This window comes from Embiotoca jacksoni, unplaced genomic scaffold, assembly GCF_022577435.1.
Source record: "Embiotoca jacksoni isolate LCO1_2020_lvr unplaced genomic scaffold, fEmbJac1.0.p SCAF_17, whole genome shotgun sequence".
In the NCBI taxonomy this organism is placed as follows: Eukaryota; Metazoa; Chordata; class Actinopteri; family Embiotocidae; genus Embiotoca; species Embiotoca jacksoni.
Window position 1 is genome coordinate 3,412,444 of NW_027185307.1, and position 21,585 is coordinate 3,434,028.

The 21,585-nt window shown below is 39.3% G+C and overlaps 1 protein-coding gene across 1 annotated transcript in view; it reads right to left on the reverse strand.

Annotated features, from left to right (window-relative positions):
* Nucleotides 1-893: 893 nt before the first annotated feature.
* The window catches only part of lancl2 (LanC lantibiotic synthetase component C-like 2 (bacterial)), a 29,779-nt gene continuing 9,087 nt past the window's right edge, over nucleotides 894-21,585 (reverse strand). The window contains exons 6-10 of the mRNA XM_069151261.1: nucleotides 14,769-14,915; nucleotides 12,071-12,253; nucleotides 10,095-10,271; nucleotides 6,628-6,700; nucleotides 894-2,842 (exon numbers count right to left, since the gene is read on the reverse strand). Of these exons, the coding sequence (XP_069007362.1) occupies nucleotides 2,766-2,842; nucleotides 6,628-6,700; nucleotides 10,095-10,271; nucleotides 12,071-12,253; nucleotides 14,769-14,915 (657 nt within the window). The 3' untranslated portion in view covers nucleotides 894-2,765. The remainder of the gene's footprint in view (nucleotides 2,843-6,627; nucleotides 6,701-10,094; nucleotides 10,272-12,070; nucleotides 12,254-14,768; nucleotides 14,916-21,585) is intronic.

Genomic DNA, 21,585 nt, shown 5'->3' on the forward strand with positions numbered 1-21,585 from the left:
CATCTTGGCCCAGCCGAGATCATGTTGAGCCACGAAAATAGCAACTAGATGCAAGTGTAGAAAAAAAGTCCCAAAATTGCAAATTTGCTTCGAGTCAGTATCAACCTGGAGTTTCCCAATCGGGCGATGCAAGTGTTCACTTAAAGGGGGCATCGTTGCATTTGACCGGAGGATGGCAACACAAGGAAGAGAAATTCTCTTGATGAAATCATCAAAGGTACAGTTCTATAAATTTTGTATGGTGCAAAACTGCTTTTACTGCTTGGAGTGTCAATATGATGACATAATAAGATATTAGTGGATAAGTAACACTTTTTATAGAGCCACAAAACTGTTCGGCATCACTCGTTACGAGGTTATATTATTTCGTCAATACCGACCTATTACAATAGAAGATGACATCACTGAAAGTCATGCCCTGACCCTGTGAGTTGAGCAGCTGTGGCACCTTATCAAGCGGCAACCAACCTTGAAGCCAACGATTATTTTGTTCATTGCCACACTGAAGCCTCGAGTTTCATCTTTGGCCATCTTGAGTGTTTAGAGCAGTTTGGAGCCAAAAATGTCCAAGAGCTGTGGAGGAGCAAGCAGTGGATTTCCTTTGATCTGATCGTAAACCTGAGGACATTATTCCCGCCCTCTTGTTGCTGAAACCTGACTGCACTGCAGGCCTGTCAATCAAACAGACATGCCCCCCAAAGATATGGCTTTTTGAGGCCTAACATTTAATTATTAATGATGAGATTATTTTCAGATGGACTGCTAGAAAATTACAACCCCATTTCCCCAAAAAAGTTGGGACGCTGTGTAAAATTTGAATAAAAACAGAATGCGATGATTTGCAAATCATGTAAACACATACTTAATTGAAAATACACCAAAGACAACATAACAAATGTTAAAACTGAAATGTTTTATTGTGATTTGAAGAATTTACTCTCATTTTGAATTTTATATGTTGCATCACATCTTCCTTTAACAACACTCTGTAAACGTTAGGGAACTGAGGAGACCAATTGCTGGAGTTTTGAAAGTGAAATATTGTCCCATTCAAAATAGTCACATATGAATATAATTTCAGAAAACAAGATAAATTAAATGATTTAATGTGAAAGGAAGTAATAATAAACACTGAACGAGTGGTACAGGAACTCTATTCAGTTTTATTTTGTAATGTTAAACCTTGCATGAATTATATCATTTTATAACCACCGACTTAAAGCAAAATTAGAAGAACAATTAAGACATCTTGTGACTGCTCTGTCACTGAAGCCCCGAAGCTGGATGAGGAAAAATAACCAGACATTTATATCTTGACACCAAATACTCTGAGGGCAAATCAGATATACAGACAGGAATAAAGGCCAAACACTTAACTTGTCTGCTCTAATGTTTAGAGACTTCTGGATACGAATCACCACCAAACACGATGGCACCAGTGAGCCTGGAAACACGCCGACAGATGAACACACACAATTTTAACATGTGACTTTATCCTCATGCAATGACATCTATCACAAGATCTCTGCGAGAAAATTAGGCATTTTTTTGTGCATTCATGTGCTGTTGGAATTATTGGATGAACTGTACAGATGTCGTTATAACTACGCATTGGTACTACACAAACTGAGTGTAATCAGATTTCATAAAAAATGCTGACAGTTGAGCTCAATTAATCACTTGAAAGTAAAATCTTGAAACTCGAAAGCAAAGTAATGTTGTTCTCACGTGACTGTTGTTATGAATCTAATCCTGTCTGCAAACGTTTCATCCAAATCCTTAAACACTTGTCACATTTAAGGAGAAACTTTTTCTGTTTTAGCTGGGTAAAAAAAAAAGAAAAAACACCAAACCGAGCTAACGTAGAAACCTTTGATATCAAACTGAAATTTACAGAGTTTTGCTGAGAAGTCACTTTAGTTGTAATTAGCAGCAGACTGTGTGAACGTTTTAACCGGAAGTTACCGTAAAAGACAAACAGGAAATGAATGAAAAGATTAAAGAGGCGGGCTACATAAGGTCAGTAAAGTCTGTGATCTTCAGTGCAATATGAAAGTTGAAAATCTCCTATCAGCACTCACTCTGATGTAAATGAACAGCTGACATGTGAAACTTGTAAAACCTGCAAAATCATTCCAGTATGTATTTCCTTGCACAAAAACGAAAGAGAAGTGAAATCGAAGTTTGATTTTACAACCCGTAAATTGTTGAGCCTGAAAAAACTATTACTGAGCTAGTTTATACTTGTTAATGAAATGACAGATGACAGAAAAACAGACAGATTCCTGCATTGAGACAAATGCCTGCAGAACTGAAAAAGCACTACTAATTATAAGAAGGAAAATCACTACATTGACACAAAATGAGACACCAAGAGTCAAAAACAAGGAGCATGCAGAGGCTCGAAAAACCAACACAGTTTTACTTCACACAGACACAGCCTCTCTCATGGCCGAAGTGCTAGGATATTAAAAGCTGGGCGTAGGGTGTGTTCTTCTCTGTCCATACCAGCTGGCAATAAATTGCAATGGATGAGGAGGGCACACGGGGACCATGTCTTTACCCTAGCTGGAGGATGACAGGGCGTCTCAGAGCCGAAGGACCCACAAGTCATGACAGTATTTCATCGAGACACCCCACAGGATGAGTGTCCATCCTCAACAAAAGAATCATCCATCCAAAATCGTCCTCTTCAACCCAGCGTTCCAAGTTGACTGCCAAACACCGTTTGTCCCATTCATCATTATGTCTTGTCAGCTGGCAGGTCAAAGTTCAAAGGCAGGGAAACAGGAAGCTTCAGGACTTGCCATCTCCGATAGGTAATGAATAGCTCCGGCCATGCCTGTGGGGAGAAACATCCACGACTGTCACTTTGAACTTTGTGGTTTCCTGCTCTTTTAAAAGGCACTAGAGAGTTTATGTGAGACTGGATGTAACTCTAGTTCCACGAGTATGTGATTATCATGTCTAAGGCTGAAGCACAGATGAAATACATTTATTAATTCAATACAAACCAGCAGTCACGTTTTTACACTCATGTCTAGTTAGACTGCATGGGATAGTAAACTAAATGAACAGCAAAACTTCCATTGCTCTGACATGAAGGGATGAAAACTCGGAAGTCCGACACTGTTGAACAGCAACTGACACAGTAGTTGGTGTGTGACGTGGTGGCGTAATGCCTAACATTTACCATCAAAAGGATTTTAAAGCTGTTACTTTAAGGTAAAACAGTTGCATAATGTTACTTTAAGTCAGTGCTTCCTCCCAGACTTGGGAAAGACAAAGCCAAGTTTGCATTAGCGACACTTCTCTTTGTTTGGTGATGGCAGTCTTTTCGTCTTTGCCATAACAAAATAATTCAGTTCCCATGTTAACAGGTTAGAGCGGCTAAAACTGCCAACGTGAGAAGGGCGTATATGAATTAAGGCTTTCTCAATTCCGATTCACAAGGTCCTGATTGGATGCGATTTCAGGTTCGATTTGATTAAATATGTATTTGGTTAGGGATTAGGGACATTAAACAGAATTGATTCTCTAAAATTTTAGTACAACTTAGTACATTATTAACAATATTAATATAATAAGGAAGGACCCAAAGCAGTTACATTATTGTCTGTAAAACAGGAGATGAGAGTCTCCAGTTATCGTTGATAAAAATGACAACTATTTGTCAGAAACAAAATACATTCCTCTGAATGTGATGTTAGTGTGACTCTCTCTGCCAATTTAAGTGAAGTTGTGACACTATGTTTTACATGTGGGATTACCACTTCACTGAAATGTTTGTGGGCGTATATCTTTGCCTGTGAAAGTTATTTTTTGGGAACGTGGAAAACTGAATGGGAGTTTACACGCCTCCTCCGACGGGGTCGGGTTTTTGCTCTGATGTTTTTGCAGACAGCCTATCTGGATGAGGCCTTATTAAATGGTTTTAAGAGATTTCTGGTATTTACACAGTATTTCACCTCTGTTTTCGCATATCTTAGACAGGGTTTTGCTTTTAGTTCAGTTCTTGACTGTCTTCAAAGTTTTAAAATCCAAAATGCATTCAAATTTTGGAGTCTTTCAACTTGCCGCTGCATTCGGTGGAACAGCATCCGCCGCCATGCTTCTTATCTCTCACGTGCACATGGTCACACGAGATTAACGCAGTGAAAGCTTCATGCATCCACGGTTTAAGGCCTTAGACTGTAAAAGGCACATATTAAAAGATAAGTCTCCGGATTTTATGAATTGAAATTGAATTATTAAAGTGAAGATCAATTTGAATGACAAAATCTCTTTTTTAAACTATGCATCACTACACTTGTGGTCTGCACCAGCTGCATACATAGTCCATGAGGATCTTTGAGGAAAATTCACATTTAATTTCAGCATTACATATCAAATTTATGTCACGGCTGTGTAGACGAACTAATAATAACTCATGCAGGAGATTAGGGTGTTGTAGGAGACTGTTTCAGTAAGCGGTGTAGATATACAGTGGTGTGAAAAAGTAGACATCCTGATTTTCCTGATTTCCAATTTTTTGGCATGTCTGTCACACTTAAATGTTTCAGATCATCAAACAAATTTAAATATTAGTCAAAGATAACACAAGTAAGCCCAAAATGCAGTTTTTAAATGAAGGTTTTTATTATTAAGGGAGAAAAACAATCCAAACCCACATGGCCCTGTGTGAAAAAGTGTTTGCCCTCTCCTGTTAAAACATAACTTAACTGTGGTTTATCACACCTGAGTTCAATTTCTCTGGCCACACCCAGGCCTGATTACTGCCACACCTGTTCTCAATCAAGAAATCACTTCAATAGGACCTGCCTGACAAAGTGAAGTAGACCAAAAGATCCTCAAAAACTAGACACCATGCCGAGATCCAAAGAAATTCAGGAACAAATGAGAAAGAAAGTAATTGAGATCTATCAGTCTGGAAAAGATTATAAAGCCATTTCTAAAGCTTTGGGACTCCAGCGAACCACAGTGAGAGCCATTATCCACAAATGGAGAAAACATGGAACAGTGAACCTTCCCAGGAGTGGCCGGCCGACCAAAATTACCCCGAGAGCGCAGCGACGACTCATCTGAGGTCACAAAAGACCCCACGACAACATCCAAAGAACTGCAGGCCTCACTTGCCTCAGTTAAGGTCAGTGTTCATGACTCCACCATAAGAAAGAGACTGGGCAAAAATGGCAGAGTTCCAAGACAAAAACCACCGCTGAGCAAAAAGAACATTAAGGCTCGTCTCATTTTTGCCAGAAAAGATCTTGATGATCCCCAAGACTTTTGGGAAAATACTCTGTGGACTGGTGAGACAAAAGTTGAACTTTTTGGAAGGTGTGTGTCCCGTTACATCTGGCGTAAAAGTAACATCGCATTTCAGAAAAAGAACATCATACCAACAGTAAAATATGGTGGTGGTAGTGTGATGGTCTGGGGCTGTTTTGCTGCTTCAGGACCTGGAAGACTTGCTGTGATAAATGGAACCATGAATTCTACCGTCTACCAAAACATCCTGAAGGAGAATGTCCGGCCATCTGTTTGTGACCTCAAGCTGAAGCCAACTTGGGTTCTGCAGCAGAACAATGATCCAAAACACACCAGCAAGTCCACCTCTGAATGGCTGAAGAAAAACAAAATGAAGACTTTGGAGTGGCCTAGTCAAAGTCCTGACCTGAATTCTATTGAGATGCTGTGGCATGACCTTAAAAAGGCGGTTCATGCTGGAAAACCCTCCAATGTGGCTGAATTACAACAACTCTGCAAAGATGAGTGGGCCAAAATTCCTCCACAGCTGTAAAAGTCTCATTGCAAGTTATCGCAAACACTTGATTGAAGTTGTTGCTGCTAAGGGTGGCCCAACCAGTTATTAGGTTTAGGGGGCAAACACTTTTTCACACAGGGCCATGGGGGTTTGGATTTTTTTTCTCCCTTAATAATAAAAACCTTCATTTAAAAACTGCATTTTGTGTTTACTTGTGTTATCTTCGACTAATATTTAAATTTGTTTGATGATCTGAAACATTTAAGTGTGACAAACATGCAAAAAGAAATCAGGAAGGGGGCAAACACTTTTTTACACCACTGTAATTATAGCAGCAGTGTAGACATATTAAGTGAAAAAGTCTACCTGTAATATGATTTTACTGGATGTCACTAGTCAGCTGGTGGCCAAGGAGCTGATGAATGCGCTGCATTCCTATTTGCAAGTGTAGTTCCCCATATAACAAACAGTATTTTGTTTCTCTATCAACATTCAGTCATTCAGACTTTAACAGCAGTGATTAAACATCCGATTTTTTTGGGCTCAGAGCTTCATTTACACTCAAAGGAATTTATCTGCTGTGTTGTGCTTCCAGTCGTGTCCTGAATTCTTTCATTACAGCGAAGTGAAAGGCCACTCTAACTTCACACAGACACACTGACTGAGGCTATGCTGTATAATTGGCCATTGATGGAAGAAGATGCGGCAGCAGACTTAATGTTAAACAAATCACAGGCCCATTATTACATCGATTAAGGACCTGCAGTTCTGACTTTCATTCGGAGGAATGAAAAATGCCAAAGCAGTTATTTTTAATCAATGCAGTGAAAAGTTTAATTCATGCATGAACAAGAATTTGGTACCTTCGAAAAGAGAGTATGGTCTGTCGGGGATACGACAGCCGTGCGTCCCATAGTCCAGACACCACTCGCCAAACTGGAGAAAGATAGAAACAATTGTATGTCAACATTCACAGAAAATGTATCTGAAAGTGCATGATTAAATGCAAAAAAAAAAGGACATTGCAGATAATTAAGTTATTGCTGCCGGCAGCACAGTCACGACGCAAAAAAGTCTTCCTCTTTTTAAAAAGGAGAAGATCTCTGGTAATTACAGTGTCAAAAGCAAAGGGGACAAACTATTGACTTATTATTCTTCCCTTTCCTACTCTCCTTCACTTATTTTTGTTGTCATTTTTCCATCTTCTCTTTTTGTACTTTTGCTTGTAAGTAGATAATTTTCCTCTTAATTAGCAAGATTTTGATTCATTACAAATATATACATTTTACCACATCTGTCTTGTGCATATTTTGTGTCAAGTCACCACTGTTTCCCCGAGGACGTTGTGGCAGAGGAGGTGGAGCACGTGTGAGTGTGAAAAAAGTTTTGTGTGCTCACAAAACCCGCTCGGCCTGGAAGTCTGCTATGCACCTGCCGGGCATGTTTACCACTGATTTGCACCATCTGTTCTTCTAACAACACTGTAAACATTTGGGAACTGAGGAGACAATTTTCTGGAGTTTTGAAAGTGAAATGTTGTCCAATTCTTGCCTGAATTTCAGCCGCTCAACAGTTCGGGTCTCCTTTGTCGTATTTTTCCCTTCATGTTGTGCCAAATTCTTTAAATGGGTGACAGATATGGATAGGAGGCAGGTTATCTGGACTCTTCTACTAGAAAGCCATGCAGTTTAAATATGTGCAGAATGCAGTTTGGAATTGTTTTGCTGAAATAGGCATGGCGTTCCCTGAAAGAGACGTTGTCTGGGTGAGAGCATTAGCTGCTCCAAAACCTGAATATATCATTCAGCATTTATGGTTCCTTTCCAGATGTGTCAGCTACCCATGCCATGTGCCATAAATCCCTGTACCATCACGGATGCTGGCTTTTCAAATCTGCGCTGATAACAAGCTGGGTGGTTCCTCTCCTCTTTAGCTTGGAGGAGGCAGCATCCATGATTTCGAAAAACACTTTCACATTTTTCAGACGACAGGACTGTTTTCAACTTCACCTCAGTCCATCTTAAATGAGCTCGGGTCCAAAGAAAACGGCAGTGCTTCTGAATCACATGTAATGATTCAATGATACAATGACTTCCAGTAGAAAATTGTGTCTGTTTTTAAAGCAGTGCCGCCTGAGGGCCCGAAGATCACGGCCATCCAATATTAGATTTTGACCATGTCCCTTTCATACAGAGATTTCTGCAGATTTTCTGAATCCTTTTATAATATTATGTCCCTTATATGATTAAATCTTTGAATTCTTTGCAATTTTATGTTGAGGAACCTTATTTTTAATCGTTTGCCCGCGCGGTCTTTCAGTGATGAACCCCTCTCCATCTTCACTGCTGCCTCTCTGGGATGCTCTTTTTTATACCCTATTATGTTACTGACCTGTTTCCAATTAACCTAATTCGTTGTAAGATGTTCCACCAGGTACATTACACAACTTCCAATCTTTTTTGGCACGTCCCAACTTTTGTGAGATGTGTTGCTGGCATCAGATTCAAATTGAGCTTATTACTTCATAAAACAATAACATTTCTCAGTTTCAGCATTTGATGTTGTTTTTGGTCTATATTCAATTATATGATTTGCAAATCATCGCATTCTGTTTCTCTTCACATTTTACATAGCGTTCCAGCTATTTTGAATATGGGGTTGTACAGTATAGCATATTTGATGAGGATTTGTCCTTTAGCCACCACATAAAGCAAATCTCCAGAACTGCCTTCTTTCATCTTCGTAATATTATTAAAATCAGGAAAATCCTTCCTCAGCGTGACGCAGAAAAACTCATGTATGCGTTTGTTACTTCTAGGCTAGATTATTGTAATTCCTTGCTGTTAGGATGTCCAAATTACTCATTAAAAACCTTGCAGCTGATCCAAAATGCTGCAGCAAGAGTACTGACGGGATTTAGCAAGAGAGATCATATTTCTCCTGTTTTAGCTTCTCTTCACTGGCTTCCTGTGAAATGAAGAATAGAATTTAAAATTCTCTTGATGACTTACAAAGCTCTACATGACCAGGCTCCATCATATCTTAGAGATCTTATAGAACCATATAATCCTAGCAGAGCACTTCTCTCTTAGTATGCTGGTCTACTTGTGGTTCCTAGAGTTTACAGAAGTAGAATGGGAGGCGGAGCTTCAGTTTTCAGGCTCCTCCCCTGTGGAACCAGTTCCCAGTTTGTGTTGGAGGGGCAGAAACCCTCTCCAGCTTTAAGATTAGACTCAAAACGTTCCTTTCTGATAAAGCCTATAGTTAGGGCTGGCTCAGGTAGACCTGAACCAACCCTTAGTTATGCTGTTATAGGCCGAGGCTGCTGGAGGACCTCGTTACATGCTGAGCTTCTTTTCTTTCCTCCTACTCTTTAACTGACTCATACCTCACCATCATTTTCTCTCCCATAGCTTTTTCTTATTGTCTGTTGTCTCCATTTAGTTCCCTCGCTCGCGTAGTTTCTCTTCTTTCTTTTGCAGATGTCCCGTCATGGAGCTGCATGTCTCTGCCCTGCGCTTGTCATCTCCACCAACAGTTCTTCTCTTCTATCTCTATGCTGTCCTTTTCTCTCTCTGCTCTCCTCTCACCCCAACCTGTCGAGGCAGATGGCCGGCCGCCCCTGAGCCTGGTTCTGTCTGAGGTTTCTTCCTGTTAAAGGGAGTTTTTCCTTCCTTCTGTTGGAGGTTTTTCTCTCTTAAAGAGGAGGTTTTTTTCCCTCCTGGCTTATGTGGGAATTGTTCAATTGTTGGGTTTCTCTGTTTAATGTTGTAAAGTCTTGCTGTAAGGACTTTAATGTGTTAAGTGCCATGAAATAACCTGCATTGTGATTTGGCGCTTTATAAATAATGTTGAATTGAATTGAATTTATGAACAGTAATGATAGTAAAGTATCTTGCCAAAATATGAGTTGTCTCAAGATTTAGGAAAATTAACTTTTATTGAACATTAAGAATCTTACAATTCGTGACATTTATTGAACAACAATACATATTAGCAGCCACCCATATACAGAAAAATCTGAAAATTCTAAATTGATTTGACTAACAAGCTATTGTTACTGTGGTAGTCGTCGTCCCTCCCTCCCCTTCCCCCGCCAAGGATTGCAGTATAACCAAGAGGACTTTGTTGATTTGTGCAGTAATTTTAGAGAAATTACACAGAATAAGACTTCAGTTGAATATTTTTATATGATCTCTTTTCTTTCTTTTCCAATTTTACCAAAGGGTGTATTTCCTGTCAAATGAGCGTGTTTACCGTGATATTACAGTATGGAGTCCTCTCCTCTTCTTTCCTATCATTGAAACAAAAAATTGATTGGTTGTCTTACCTTACAGGCGCGGTACAGGTATTTCTTCTCCTGGGTCACCCTGTAAAGTGACAGGAAGGCATAGCCATTGCCGGCAGTGCCGTGGCAGATACCGTAGCCTTTTCTGAGCAGGCCCCGCTGCCAGATCACCTCAGCACAATCTGCAGCCTCCTTCAAGTACTTCTCCTCTTTAAACACCTGGGAAGAAACACATTCAGCCACATTAACAGCTTCACCTAACAAAAGCCACTTTTATTCAGGGGAGGCAGTTTAAGTTTGTATAAAACATTCCCTTCAAATTCATGAAAAACATCAGTATTCAAAAATAAAATCGTAGATATAACTGATCATTTTGTTCACCTTGAACTATGTGGCTGAAAACACTGTTTCTTTATAATTATTGCTGGCTATTTGCTCAATACATCAGCAAAAAAATATGAGCCAAGGAAACCAGTAAGGACTACAGTACTATCACCCAGTATCATTTAAGCTGTGTACTATACAAAACATGATTCCTGAGGGACTGGTTGGCATATTCCATCTCTCCTTGGAGAACAGGTAAGAGCTGAGGCCACATTAAAGACTCAATGTTCCCACATGCCCTGGCCTCATTAGTAGGTAGGAAATCTAATCCAGTCAAGAGCAATGCTGCTGCATTTCATAACCGAGCAGACAGGTGACCTATCATCCGTTTATATAGCAGATGAGACAAACAGACACTGTATGAACACAGTGGAAGCCTGACAGTTTGTCTGATTAGATGTGATTATGTAAGCCAGCCTCCAACAGCTGTGAAGACCCCGAAGGCTTCAAACAGGGAAAATGATGCTTTGTAAAGCAGCATCCTGTGTTCTTGTACTCGCGCTATTGTAGAGCTGTCATACAATGAAAACGAAAGTGCAGACATGAGCGACGAATTGTCTTCAGGTTCCTCTACATTTCTCTTCATCAGCTCCACGTGCGACATAGTTTCATAAAAGGTTATATATATATATGAAACATGAAATGTGGGTGCTCTCACTGAAAACACATCCTGTTTCCTTTTCCTCTTTAAGATGAAACATCAACTCTCTCTTTGCAAACAATATTATTCCTCGTCTTACTTTCAGCTGGCAGCAGCAGTGTGTGGCAATACTCTTTGTTTCCACTATTGTTGGTCACCAGCCACATCCAATCCCGTTAACAACCTGAATGTAACTGACAAACTGCCTCTAATCTCTCGTCTAAGAAGAGATCGCCATTATTGTTTACTCAGTGAAACAAACAATCATTTCATCAAATATGCGTGTGTTTTCTAAAACCATCATGCAACCTACAGTTTACTGTGAATTACTGTAAAAACTAAAGCTCAACAGAACACAGTGTGCAGACACAACACCCGACCAATCTGCGACCAAAACAGAAAGCGGTTCAAATGCTATTCCTGTGAAAACGAATTTGTTTGATTCGTTGTGATGTTCTGGTGATAGTGAGACAGCAATTAGCAACTGTGCTTCCTGTCATGCTTTCTTCTCTGTGTGGTGCCAAAGAGTCTCTGCATTAGTGAGAGGAATGTGAATGCTCGAATGGCAGCACATTAGCTGCCAAGTGGCTTCCTAATAGACCAAGAAAAAAAAGAGGAAATTAGCCTACGGTGCACTGCTGCAGTTTGTATATGTATATGTGTATGCACAGCCAGGCTGATGACGTTGGTATCCAGTCAAGTGGAAAGGACTCAGTTTTGTCATAGTTTCATGGTAAAGTGTGCAAATAAAATCATTTTAGATCTGTCACTTATTTGAAAATTAAAAAAAAAAAACATTCTAAAATTGTTCTCGTGAAATGGAAACATACAGAAATTATTTTTTTTTTTAATATAAAATATATAACAATAAAGTGTCCATGCAGTGCACAGCCATGCCACAAGGTGTTAGTGTTGTTTGTGTGTTTGAGATGGACAGATGCACACTGACATTGTTCAAGTGGACTTCACAGCACAAAGAACAGCTTGGTCTCACCTTATGGGCCATGATGAGCATGTGGATGACACCAGGCGCTCCGTGGCACCAGTGAACCAGCCGATCACTCTCGTTGCTAAGTGACGACGGGAAGTTCCCCGAACGAAACCTCTTGTGGCGGACGTAGTCGATGCTGGGTCGAACCAGCTCGGACAGAATATCTGGAAGGACCTTTGCTCCGGGCTGAAGGGACACGGAGACAGAGCTGAATTGAATTCGTACTGCGTTAATACTGTGATATCACCGTGTACGACAAGAATAAGCATAATAAGAATTGTCATCAGAGGTTTACAATTGATAGCGATAGCAGACACTCATAAGGTAATAAGCAGGCAAACTCCACACAGACAAGCCCCAGATCCAGAGCCATCTAAAAGTACTGAGTATATAGCATTTATGAAAGAGTTATTTTAAAATAGTTCCTGCTTTCCTGTTATCAGAAATTCTCTTCAAACACCGAAGCAGCATTCTGAAATCATATAATAATGAACGCTTTTATGCTGAACAATGATCTCTGTTGTTTTCACAGAGCACAAGTCAGACACACATACTTGGAAAGCCGATTTTAACTGGTCTGAATGGACTCAACACACACACACACACACACACACACACACACACACACACTCACACAGATGTAGGAATGAATTATTAATTCCCAGCCAGAAGGAATCTGATGTGTTAATGAGAATATCAGTGAACAGAAACCGAGACACACAGCAGTCAACTGTGTGGATTGACCGCAAAGCCTTTAACACATTAACACACAAATCAGCTCCTATTTTAAATGTGTCCACAACAAACTGACTGTTTAACTGTCACTGAGTGATACTAAAACCACCACACATACTTAAATCACAGAATATTTAAAAACTATATCAGACATATACAAGGAAAAAAAAACTAAAAAGTAAATTTTCAAATCTACTTTAGTCTTTATTCGCTCTCTCATCTTAGGTATGACCAAGAAATAATAAGAGTAAACTTCCCTTTTCCCCAATCATATTCATTTGCAAGCCACAGTTTCATGGCATCTCAGAAAAGAAGTGATTTAGCTCAGCAGCCAGCAACACTTTTATGATGTCTGGCTTGAGGAGACAGTGAGATGCTCCAAACAAGGCAACATTAACAAACTGGCATGGTAATGGATATTTCTTGTGGCACTGTTTTGGAATAAGTCTATTAATAAAAAGATGAAACAATGAAGCTAATTTACTGGAGAATATTATGCTATTTGGCTAATATATAAACATCAATACATTTTTAACCTATTTTGACACATTACTATAAATGAAGGAGATTTTTGCCAAAAAGTTGTCTTCTCAGTTGAAATAGGAATCATTATTGGTGCTTTCTGAAACCACTTGAATCGTGTTTTTCTCGGTTTAGTTTCCTTGTTGTTAGGTAGCATGCAGAACTAGCATGTTGAGTCAATGAAAAAACACAATGCCCTCAGTCACAACCACTTTAGCAACGTTGCATGCTTCATTGTTTTCATGTTGTGATAATGATGTGAAGTCGAAAGCAGAGAAACAAACAAACTACATTACCAGTAGAGACTATAATACACCCAGGGTATAGCTGTCATAAACTTCTATTGATTCCTCCAACTTCTGGCCTCATTTCATTGTTGACTGCAGCTGAATCTTTAGACATTATGACAATGCATGAACTCAAAGAGGAATCTAAACAACTGAAGACTGACTAATTGTTACGAATATCAAGTAGTAAACATTTTGTAGTGAGGTCTTGTTGAAAGAGACAGCTTTTAAAGGCAGATATGGAGAGACCCGAAGTTAAGTTGTTACCCTGGTCGACTGCTTTAATTGCTATTTTATGTAAAACATTCTGATGAATCAAAAATTAAAAGAAAAGTTGGATTTTTATTCAATATGGACTAAACAATGATGGAAGTTGAATACTTTTGTCAGGTTAAAATTATTAGATTTTCCAAAATGCTCTTACATCTGTAGACCAAAAAAAAAAAAAAAAAAAAAAAAAAAAAAATTGGCTGGTCACGCAAGGTCAGGAAGGTGTCATTGTCAAATTATGATTTCATTTCATATTTAAATGTTCACTCTGATTCTTGATTTTACAACTCTTGTTTCCAAAAAAGTTGGGACGTTGTGCAAAATGTAAATAAAAACAAGCAAATCATGAAAACCTATATTGAATTGCAAATAGACTGAAGACAATATATCAGATATTGAAACAGAGACATGTTATTGTTATCGTTATACTAATTTTGAATTTGATGAAATGCTATCTTTGGTCTATTTTCAATTAAGTACGGGTTTATGTGATTTGCAAATCATTGCATTCTTTTTTATCTATATTTTACACAATGTCCCAGCTTTTATGGAAACAGGGTTGTAGTTATGTATATCTGATTCTGATAGTCAGCATAAGATTCGATGCAAAAAGATAAAAGATTAGGTGGAAAGCAACAACCTTATTTTCTGAAGGTTAAGGCTGCATTAGAAGAAAATGCCACAACACAAAGGTCAACATGCTTAAGTGTTTTCCCATCACAAAAAATAATAAATAAATAATTATATAACCATTATTACCAATTCTGGAGAAGACCACAGGTTCTGAGCCCAGTTACTGACAACGAGGTGCACATATCCAACCATCATCTGACAGAGAAACAACAGTAAGCAATCCCCCCCCCCCCACACACACACACACACCCTACCTGCATTAGCATATAAAAGATGCCAGCCAGGCCGTGGGCAGCACCGATGTACTGCTTCTTGTGCCATTCATAGAGCAGAGGGCAACGATCAGTCTTTTTCTGTTCTGCTGACATGTTCTTCCCCGATTCCACAATGGCTGTCACCACCTAAGAGAGAGAGAGAGAGGTCAAAAGTCTCTCCATCTAAATATATTCTGGCAGAATGTGGGTTCATCTCATTCCAGGGAAATGACTCCAGCTTCACAAAGCTTGTGTCCTCAAGGTCTTGAGAAGGAAACCAATTGACCTGATTCAGAATTATCCAAATTATCAGAAACTTTTACTCAGATTTGAACTTAAGTGTAAAGTCTCTGAGAAATGTGACAATATTTCTACAACAGCGATGAATTTAAAGTTAGAAAAACTTCAGCATTGGATGAAAAATGTGAGTATCACACAGAATAGATGCTCACATTTTCTCCCGGTTACTATCACAGTGTGGGAGACCATGGTCAGAAAGGGTCTGGTATTAATAGCATTTTATAAGATTGTAATTCTGTATTGAATCCAAAGCTAACTGGTTTCGCTTTTAGCCTTTTGCAGCCAATTCAGAGTTAAAAATAACCATAACTAGATTCACCTGTGATCAGGTTTTCATTAACTGAGAAAGCACAAGCTGTTCAGTTTTTAGTGATAGCCTGATAATAATTTACAACCTTAAACTTCAACCTGAGAATAAATGACATCCAATTAAAAAAGTGGAGCCTATTTGCTTACTTGATTGAAATACAAGATAGCTTAAGAAGGTCCAAACCTCTTCCATTTCGATTAGCTGACAGTTTGTAACCGACGTGACCAGCTAACTTTGCAGTATTTAAAAATCTTGTTAATATATTCAACTGTTTTCATATATGTACTTTTTTGTTATGGGGCCACCCAGCCAAAGCATTCCACATGATTTTATTGTACAAGTGGAGTGACGATAAACATCTTTGACTTTCTCACTCTTCTGTCAGTTGCAGTTGCCTTTTCATTCAGTATAAGAATACTGGGCTCTCTAAACAATGGCACAGGCTGATAAGATGACAAGACTGCAGTTATTTACGTTAAGAGAGAAGTTTCAAAAGGCATTTCACATACTGGAGAGGCACATTTTTTAAAAACCTGAAAATATAGCTTTCTTGTGGTTGATGTTTTAGCTCAACATGATGAATATGTGAATGTAAATATATGCACATTAAATAAGGCTTTTTAACCCAAAAACCTCTGGATATGGTAAATTGCACTGACCCTTGAAATTTATCTAGGGCAAACTGAGCTCTGGACACATGCATCACTGCCTTCCATAATGACAGCACCAATGTGTAACAGTAACAGAAGGCCAAGCTAGCCCTGAAAGGAGCAAATTAGCAGAGAAGGTCAACAACTCAGTAATTGAGGAGCCAGAGATCCTATCCTTTTCTCTGTTGGCATAATATATACATAATATACAGTGGGTACGGAAAGTATTCAGACCCCTTTAAATTTTTCACTCTTTGTTTCATTGCAGCCATTTGCTAAAATCAAAAAAGTTCATTTTATTTCTCATTAATGTACACTCAGCACCCCATCTTGACAGAAAAAAAACAGAACTGTAGAAATTTGTGCAAATTTATTAAAAAAGAAAAACTGAAATATCACATGGTCATAAGTATTCAGACCCTTTGCTCAGTATTGAGTAGAAGCACCCTTTTTGAGCAAGTACAGCCATGAGTCTTCTTGGGAATGATGCAACAAGCTTTTCACACCTGGATTTGGGGATCCTCTGCCATTCTTCCTTGCAGATCCTCTCCAGTTCCGTCAGGTTGGATGGTGAACGTTGGTGGACAGCCATTTTCAGGTCTCTCCAGAGATGTTCAATTGGGTTTAGGTCAGGGCTCTGGCTGGGCCAGTCAAGAATGGTCACAGAGTTGTTCCGAAGCCACTCCTTTGTTATTTTAGCTGTGTGCTTAGGGTCATTGTCTTGTTGGAAGGTGAACCTTCGGCCCAGTCTGAGGTCCAGAGCACTCTGGAAGAGGTTTTCTTCCAGGATATCTCTGTACTTGGCCGCATTCATCTTTCCTTCAATTGCAACCAGTCGTCCTGTCCCTGCAGCTGAAAAACACCCCCATAGCATGATGCTGCCACCACCATGTTTCACTGTTGGGATTGTATTGGGCAGGTGATGAGCAGTGCCTGGTTTTCTCCACATATACCGCTTAGAATTAATGCCAAAAAGTTCAATCTTGGTCTCATCAGACCAGAGGATCTTATTTCTCATAGTCTGGGAGTCCTTCATGTGTTTTTTGGCAAACTCTATGCGGGCTTTCATATGTCTTGCACTGAGGAGAGGCTTCCGTCGGGCCACTCTGCCATAAAGCCCCGACTGGTGGAGGGCTGCAATGATAGTTGACTTTGTGGAATTTTCTCCCATCTCCCTACTGCATCTCTGGAGCTCAGCCACAGTGATCTTTGGGTTCTTCTTTACCTCTCTCACCAAGGCTCTTCTCCCACGATTGCTCAGTTTGGCTGGACGGCCAGGTCTAGGAAGAGTTCTGGTCGTCCCAAACTTCTTCCATTTAAGGATTATGGAGGCCACTGTGCTCTTAGGAACCTTGAGTGCTACAGAAATTATTTTGTAACCTTGGCCAGATCTGTGCCTTGCCTCAATTCTGTCTTTGAGCTCCTTGGACAGTTCCTTCGACCTCATGATTCTCATTTGCTCTGACATGCACTGTGAGCTGTAAGGTCACAAGGTGTGTGTCTTTCCTAATCAAGTCCAATCAGTTTAATTAAACACAGCTGGACTCCAATGAAGGAGTAGAACCATCTCAAGGAGGATCAGAAGAAATGGACAGCATCTGAGTTAAATATGAATGTCACAGCAAAGGGTCTGAATACTTATGACCATGTGATATTTCAGTTTTTCTTTTTTAATAAATTTGCACACATTTCTACATTTCTGTTTTTTTCTTTCAAGGTGGGGTGCTGAGTGTACATTAATGAGAAATAAAATGAACTTTTTTGATTTTAGCAAATGGCTGCAATGAAACAAAGAGTGAAAAATTTAAAGGGGTCTGAATACTTTCCGTACCCACTGTATATATTTTTTTAAACGGCTAAGTTCTGCTACCTGACTAACTGCTGCCAGTTATCAGATTGCAGGTCAGGTTTGTTAAGTCTTTAAGCTTTGCATCAAATTTTAGTTTTGTTATTTTCAAATTGAAATTATTAGGAATTTTCTGCTTTCTCTGTCTGACTGTACCAGTCATCTGCTTCCAGGCAACACATGTGCTGCAAAACTGACATGGAATCCAATATGTGGAGAGGGAGAGGGGAAAAGTGCAGCCAATTTAGTCTAACCAAACAGAGTCTTAGGGTTTAAGTACTGAATATACCCTAAAGTTTTATTTTAATATCATTATCTCCTCCATTGACACTTAAAGGTTTTGTAAAATTACAATTGTTTGATTTTAATTTTGTCTGTCCATTTTTCAAATATTGACTGAGCACCTGCAGCCATTAATCCATCTCAATGCAAGTAAAATGAACATCACTTAAACATTAATTGATGATAATGTTTAAGTTTCCTTCATATAACTGTCAGAATGTTAAGCATTAATAAAAAAAAAATGTAAAAAAAAAATGTAAAAAAAAAAAGTAACAACATTTAATGTTTTGCTGATTTCTTCAGTAAAATCATTTTGCCGCAAGCCGGACAAAATAAAGACAAAAGATCTAATCTGCTTCACTTATAAATTACTTTTTGAGGATAATTTCTGTTGGTGGGTGGTTTTGATGGACACATTTCACAGTTGTGTTGAAGATTTTCTTACAAGCCATACTGTGGGTCTGTGGCTGTATTGCTTAAAATATATACAGTATAAATGAGGGTTTAGGGGCTCAGGGTTCTGAGTCAGCAGTATGCTGTCCCCATGAAAGACAGAGAGCTTTGCCTCCCTCATGACAGAGCAGATTTATATTCATCCCTGCACATCTATACAGATCTATACTCTCATTCTTCACTGTCCATGTCCTAACTGCTCCCTTTTTTTCCTCCCCCAAAAAATCTAATCTTGACAATTTACAATTCAATGTAGAGAAAAGATGCATCTTTAACAAATATTATTTAAATGTATTCACACTCACAAATCTTCAAGGGCTTCCTATACTTTACATTTGGCATCTCTTTCTCCGTATTGTGATGACATGCACCACCCATAATCCCTCCACTTCTCTCTCACTTCCATCACATGCATAAAAGCCTAGAAAAACAATTGACTCTCTCTCTCGAAGGGAGGAAATGTAATTTAGAAGGGAATTAAGTTGTTTATAGCACGATTTAAACTCTGCAACAAACTGAAGCCAACGGTACCCAGTACTAAGAGAATTGAACAGGCTGAATCTAAGGTCTTGTTCGGATTTGCAGCCCATATCCATTTTTTTTTCACATCCAGATTGGACCTAGATTAATTTTTGAAAGTCCAGACAGCAAAAACAACAACACATGAAATGTTATTTTTGCAAATCCTACCCAAAAAACACTTGGAGGTGATTTGAAATGCAATTCCAATTACATTTGTACAGATGTGCTCTGGCGGCTGAGATTGGATTTCTTACGTCACTCACAATGTGACACCAACTACTACAGCATTTTCAAAGTGACAAAAATCTCTCATGGACAGGAAGAACATGGACTCAGAGTTACTTGAATGTGTGGTTGTCAGTGTCAGTATATGCTAACATAAACTTGCTGAAGTTCGGAAAGCAGCCTGCCGGTATGTCACCGTATACTGTACATCTTTAGAGTCCATCAGTTTGATGGTATATTGAGTTAACGAAGGAGGTGAGAAGGCAGATGTAATATTGGATGCCCTAAACTCTATTAAAACATAGTTTCATTCAGATTTGATGGCTGTAAGGTGGTAATAGAAGATGTGACGAAGGAACAGAAGGAGTGTCGCAGGTGGAAGTACAAACATCGAGCATCACGGACAAGTTGGCTAAACTGCAAGCTAAAGTACACACGGTGGAGTCAAAAAATAAAGTTCTGGAGGACAAACTCAACCAGATTGCGATGGAACAATCTGAGCATGGGGGGCCTTCCAGGGGTTAAAGATGGATTGCAGTTGTTATTGGAATGGCACAATGTCTAGTTGAAGGTGCTTCTTGAGGACACTAATAAAACAAGGACAAGCTGGCAGTCTTAGCTGCATCACGGGCTCAAAAAGACATTCAAGAAACAGCAAGTAAGGTTTTACTCCAACTTAGTAGTCAGTAATACAGTTAGTAGTACACCAACTGAGGAAACAGTTCTACCTCATGCGCCAGGAACTGCATGACCAAGAGATTCGATATGGAGTGATTCATCCTTCGAGACTGTTAACACATAAACGATGCAACTATACCTCCTTGACTCCGTCGGCAGCACAGCAGCTCATTAAGAAGATTGAAAGGTTGCAAATGAGTATTAATTGATGTTAAAATAAGGTCAGCGGTTGTTGTTACTTGGTTTGTAGTAAAGAGTGGACAGACTGATCCTCACGAGGTGTGGAATTGTCGTTAGCGGTATCAAAAGGTTCAAACAAAACTGGGGAAAGGGTATCTGTTTATGTTTTATGTTCTGAATCCAGGTTATTTTTAGATTGCAAAGTAATCTATCATTCTTTGTTCAAGATGTTTCAAAGAGTAAATCTTAAATTTTGTTTCGTGAACCCGAAGAGGTCCGCAACAGCTTGGGAAGGTCAAACAAGTCATGAATAAAATAAAGGTTATGGGCTCCAAAATTGGATTTCGACAAGCAACTCATCTTTTAGGTGAACTGTAAGGAGATTGGGAGGTGGCAGAGCTATCGTATTTACAACATTGTTTTCATCCCAGGCCAGGGAGGTTATTCACAAAACAATCCCATTAAAACTGAAGAATGTAAAACTGAAAAGAAAAAAAAAGAAAAAAAAATCCACATGCCACTTTCAGCACAAATGGTTACAAGATAAAGACTTTGTAAAATATACAGAAAAACAGATAGAGGAATTGTTTTAAATGACTACCACACAGACATCTGTGTGTACAAATGCAATATTTAAAGCTTTTCTCAGAACACGTCATCAGTTCTAAAGGACCAAAGTAAAAAAAAAAAAAAGGGACACCATGGAGATGGAGGAGAGACACCAATTGGAACATAAAATAATTCCTTGCACAACAAAAAGGCCTTCGCGCCACTTGGTGCTCGGGCCAAAATAAGTAAATAAACAATAACCACAGCGTTTCCTATGTAATTTGAATACAGCTGTGGTGGGTATTTATTGATTATGGACTGCTAATCTATCAGGTTTTAGACGTATAATCTTTGAGCATTGAGCTGGATTTGATTTTTGTTCCTCATGCAAATGCAGGGATGAACACAGCAGGAATATGAACTGATAGGTTGGCGTTTGCTGCAGAACACACACATCGTCTCTTCATTTCTTTTGGAGCTGTCACAAACTGGAGATGCTGCATCTGGCTGCAACCCAAATAATAGACCATCTGCTGGTGAAAAAACCCCACAAAACCCTTAAAAAACAGCCCTCAGCACAAACTATTCTTTTCAGCACAGAGCTTCTCTACAAGCTGCCATAACCAGCCTGCACAGCAACCAAAAATCCTGACATGAAGAAGAAACAGTTGCACAATGCTTCAGAAAGAACAACACCAAGGTAGGAGTCCAGAGACAGCCAGGAAAATAAAAGCGTCTTTACAAGAGCGTCCTGGAGCAAAGCCACTGCTTGGTAACCCCTGCAGAGCGCTGCTGAGCTGTGGGCTGGTGGCAGGTACAAGG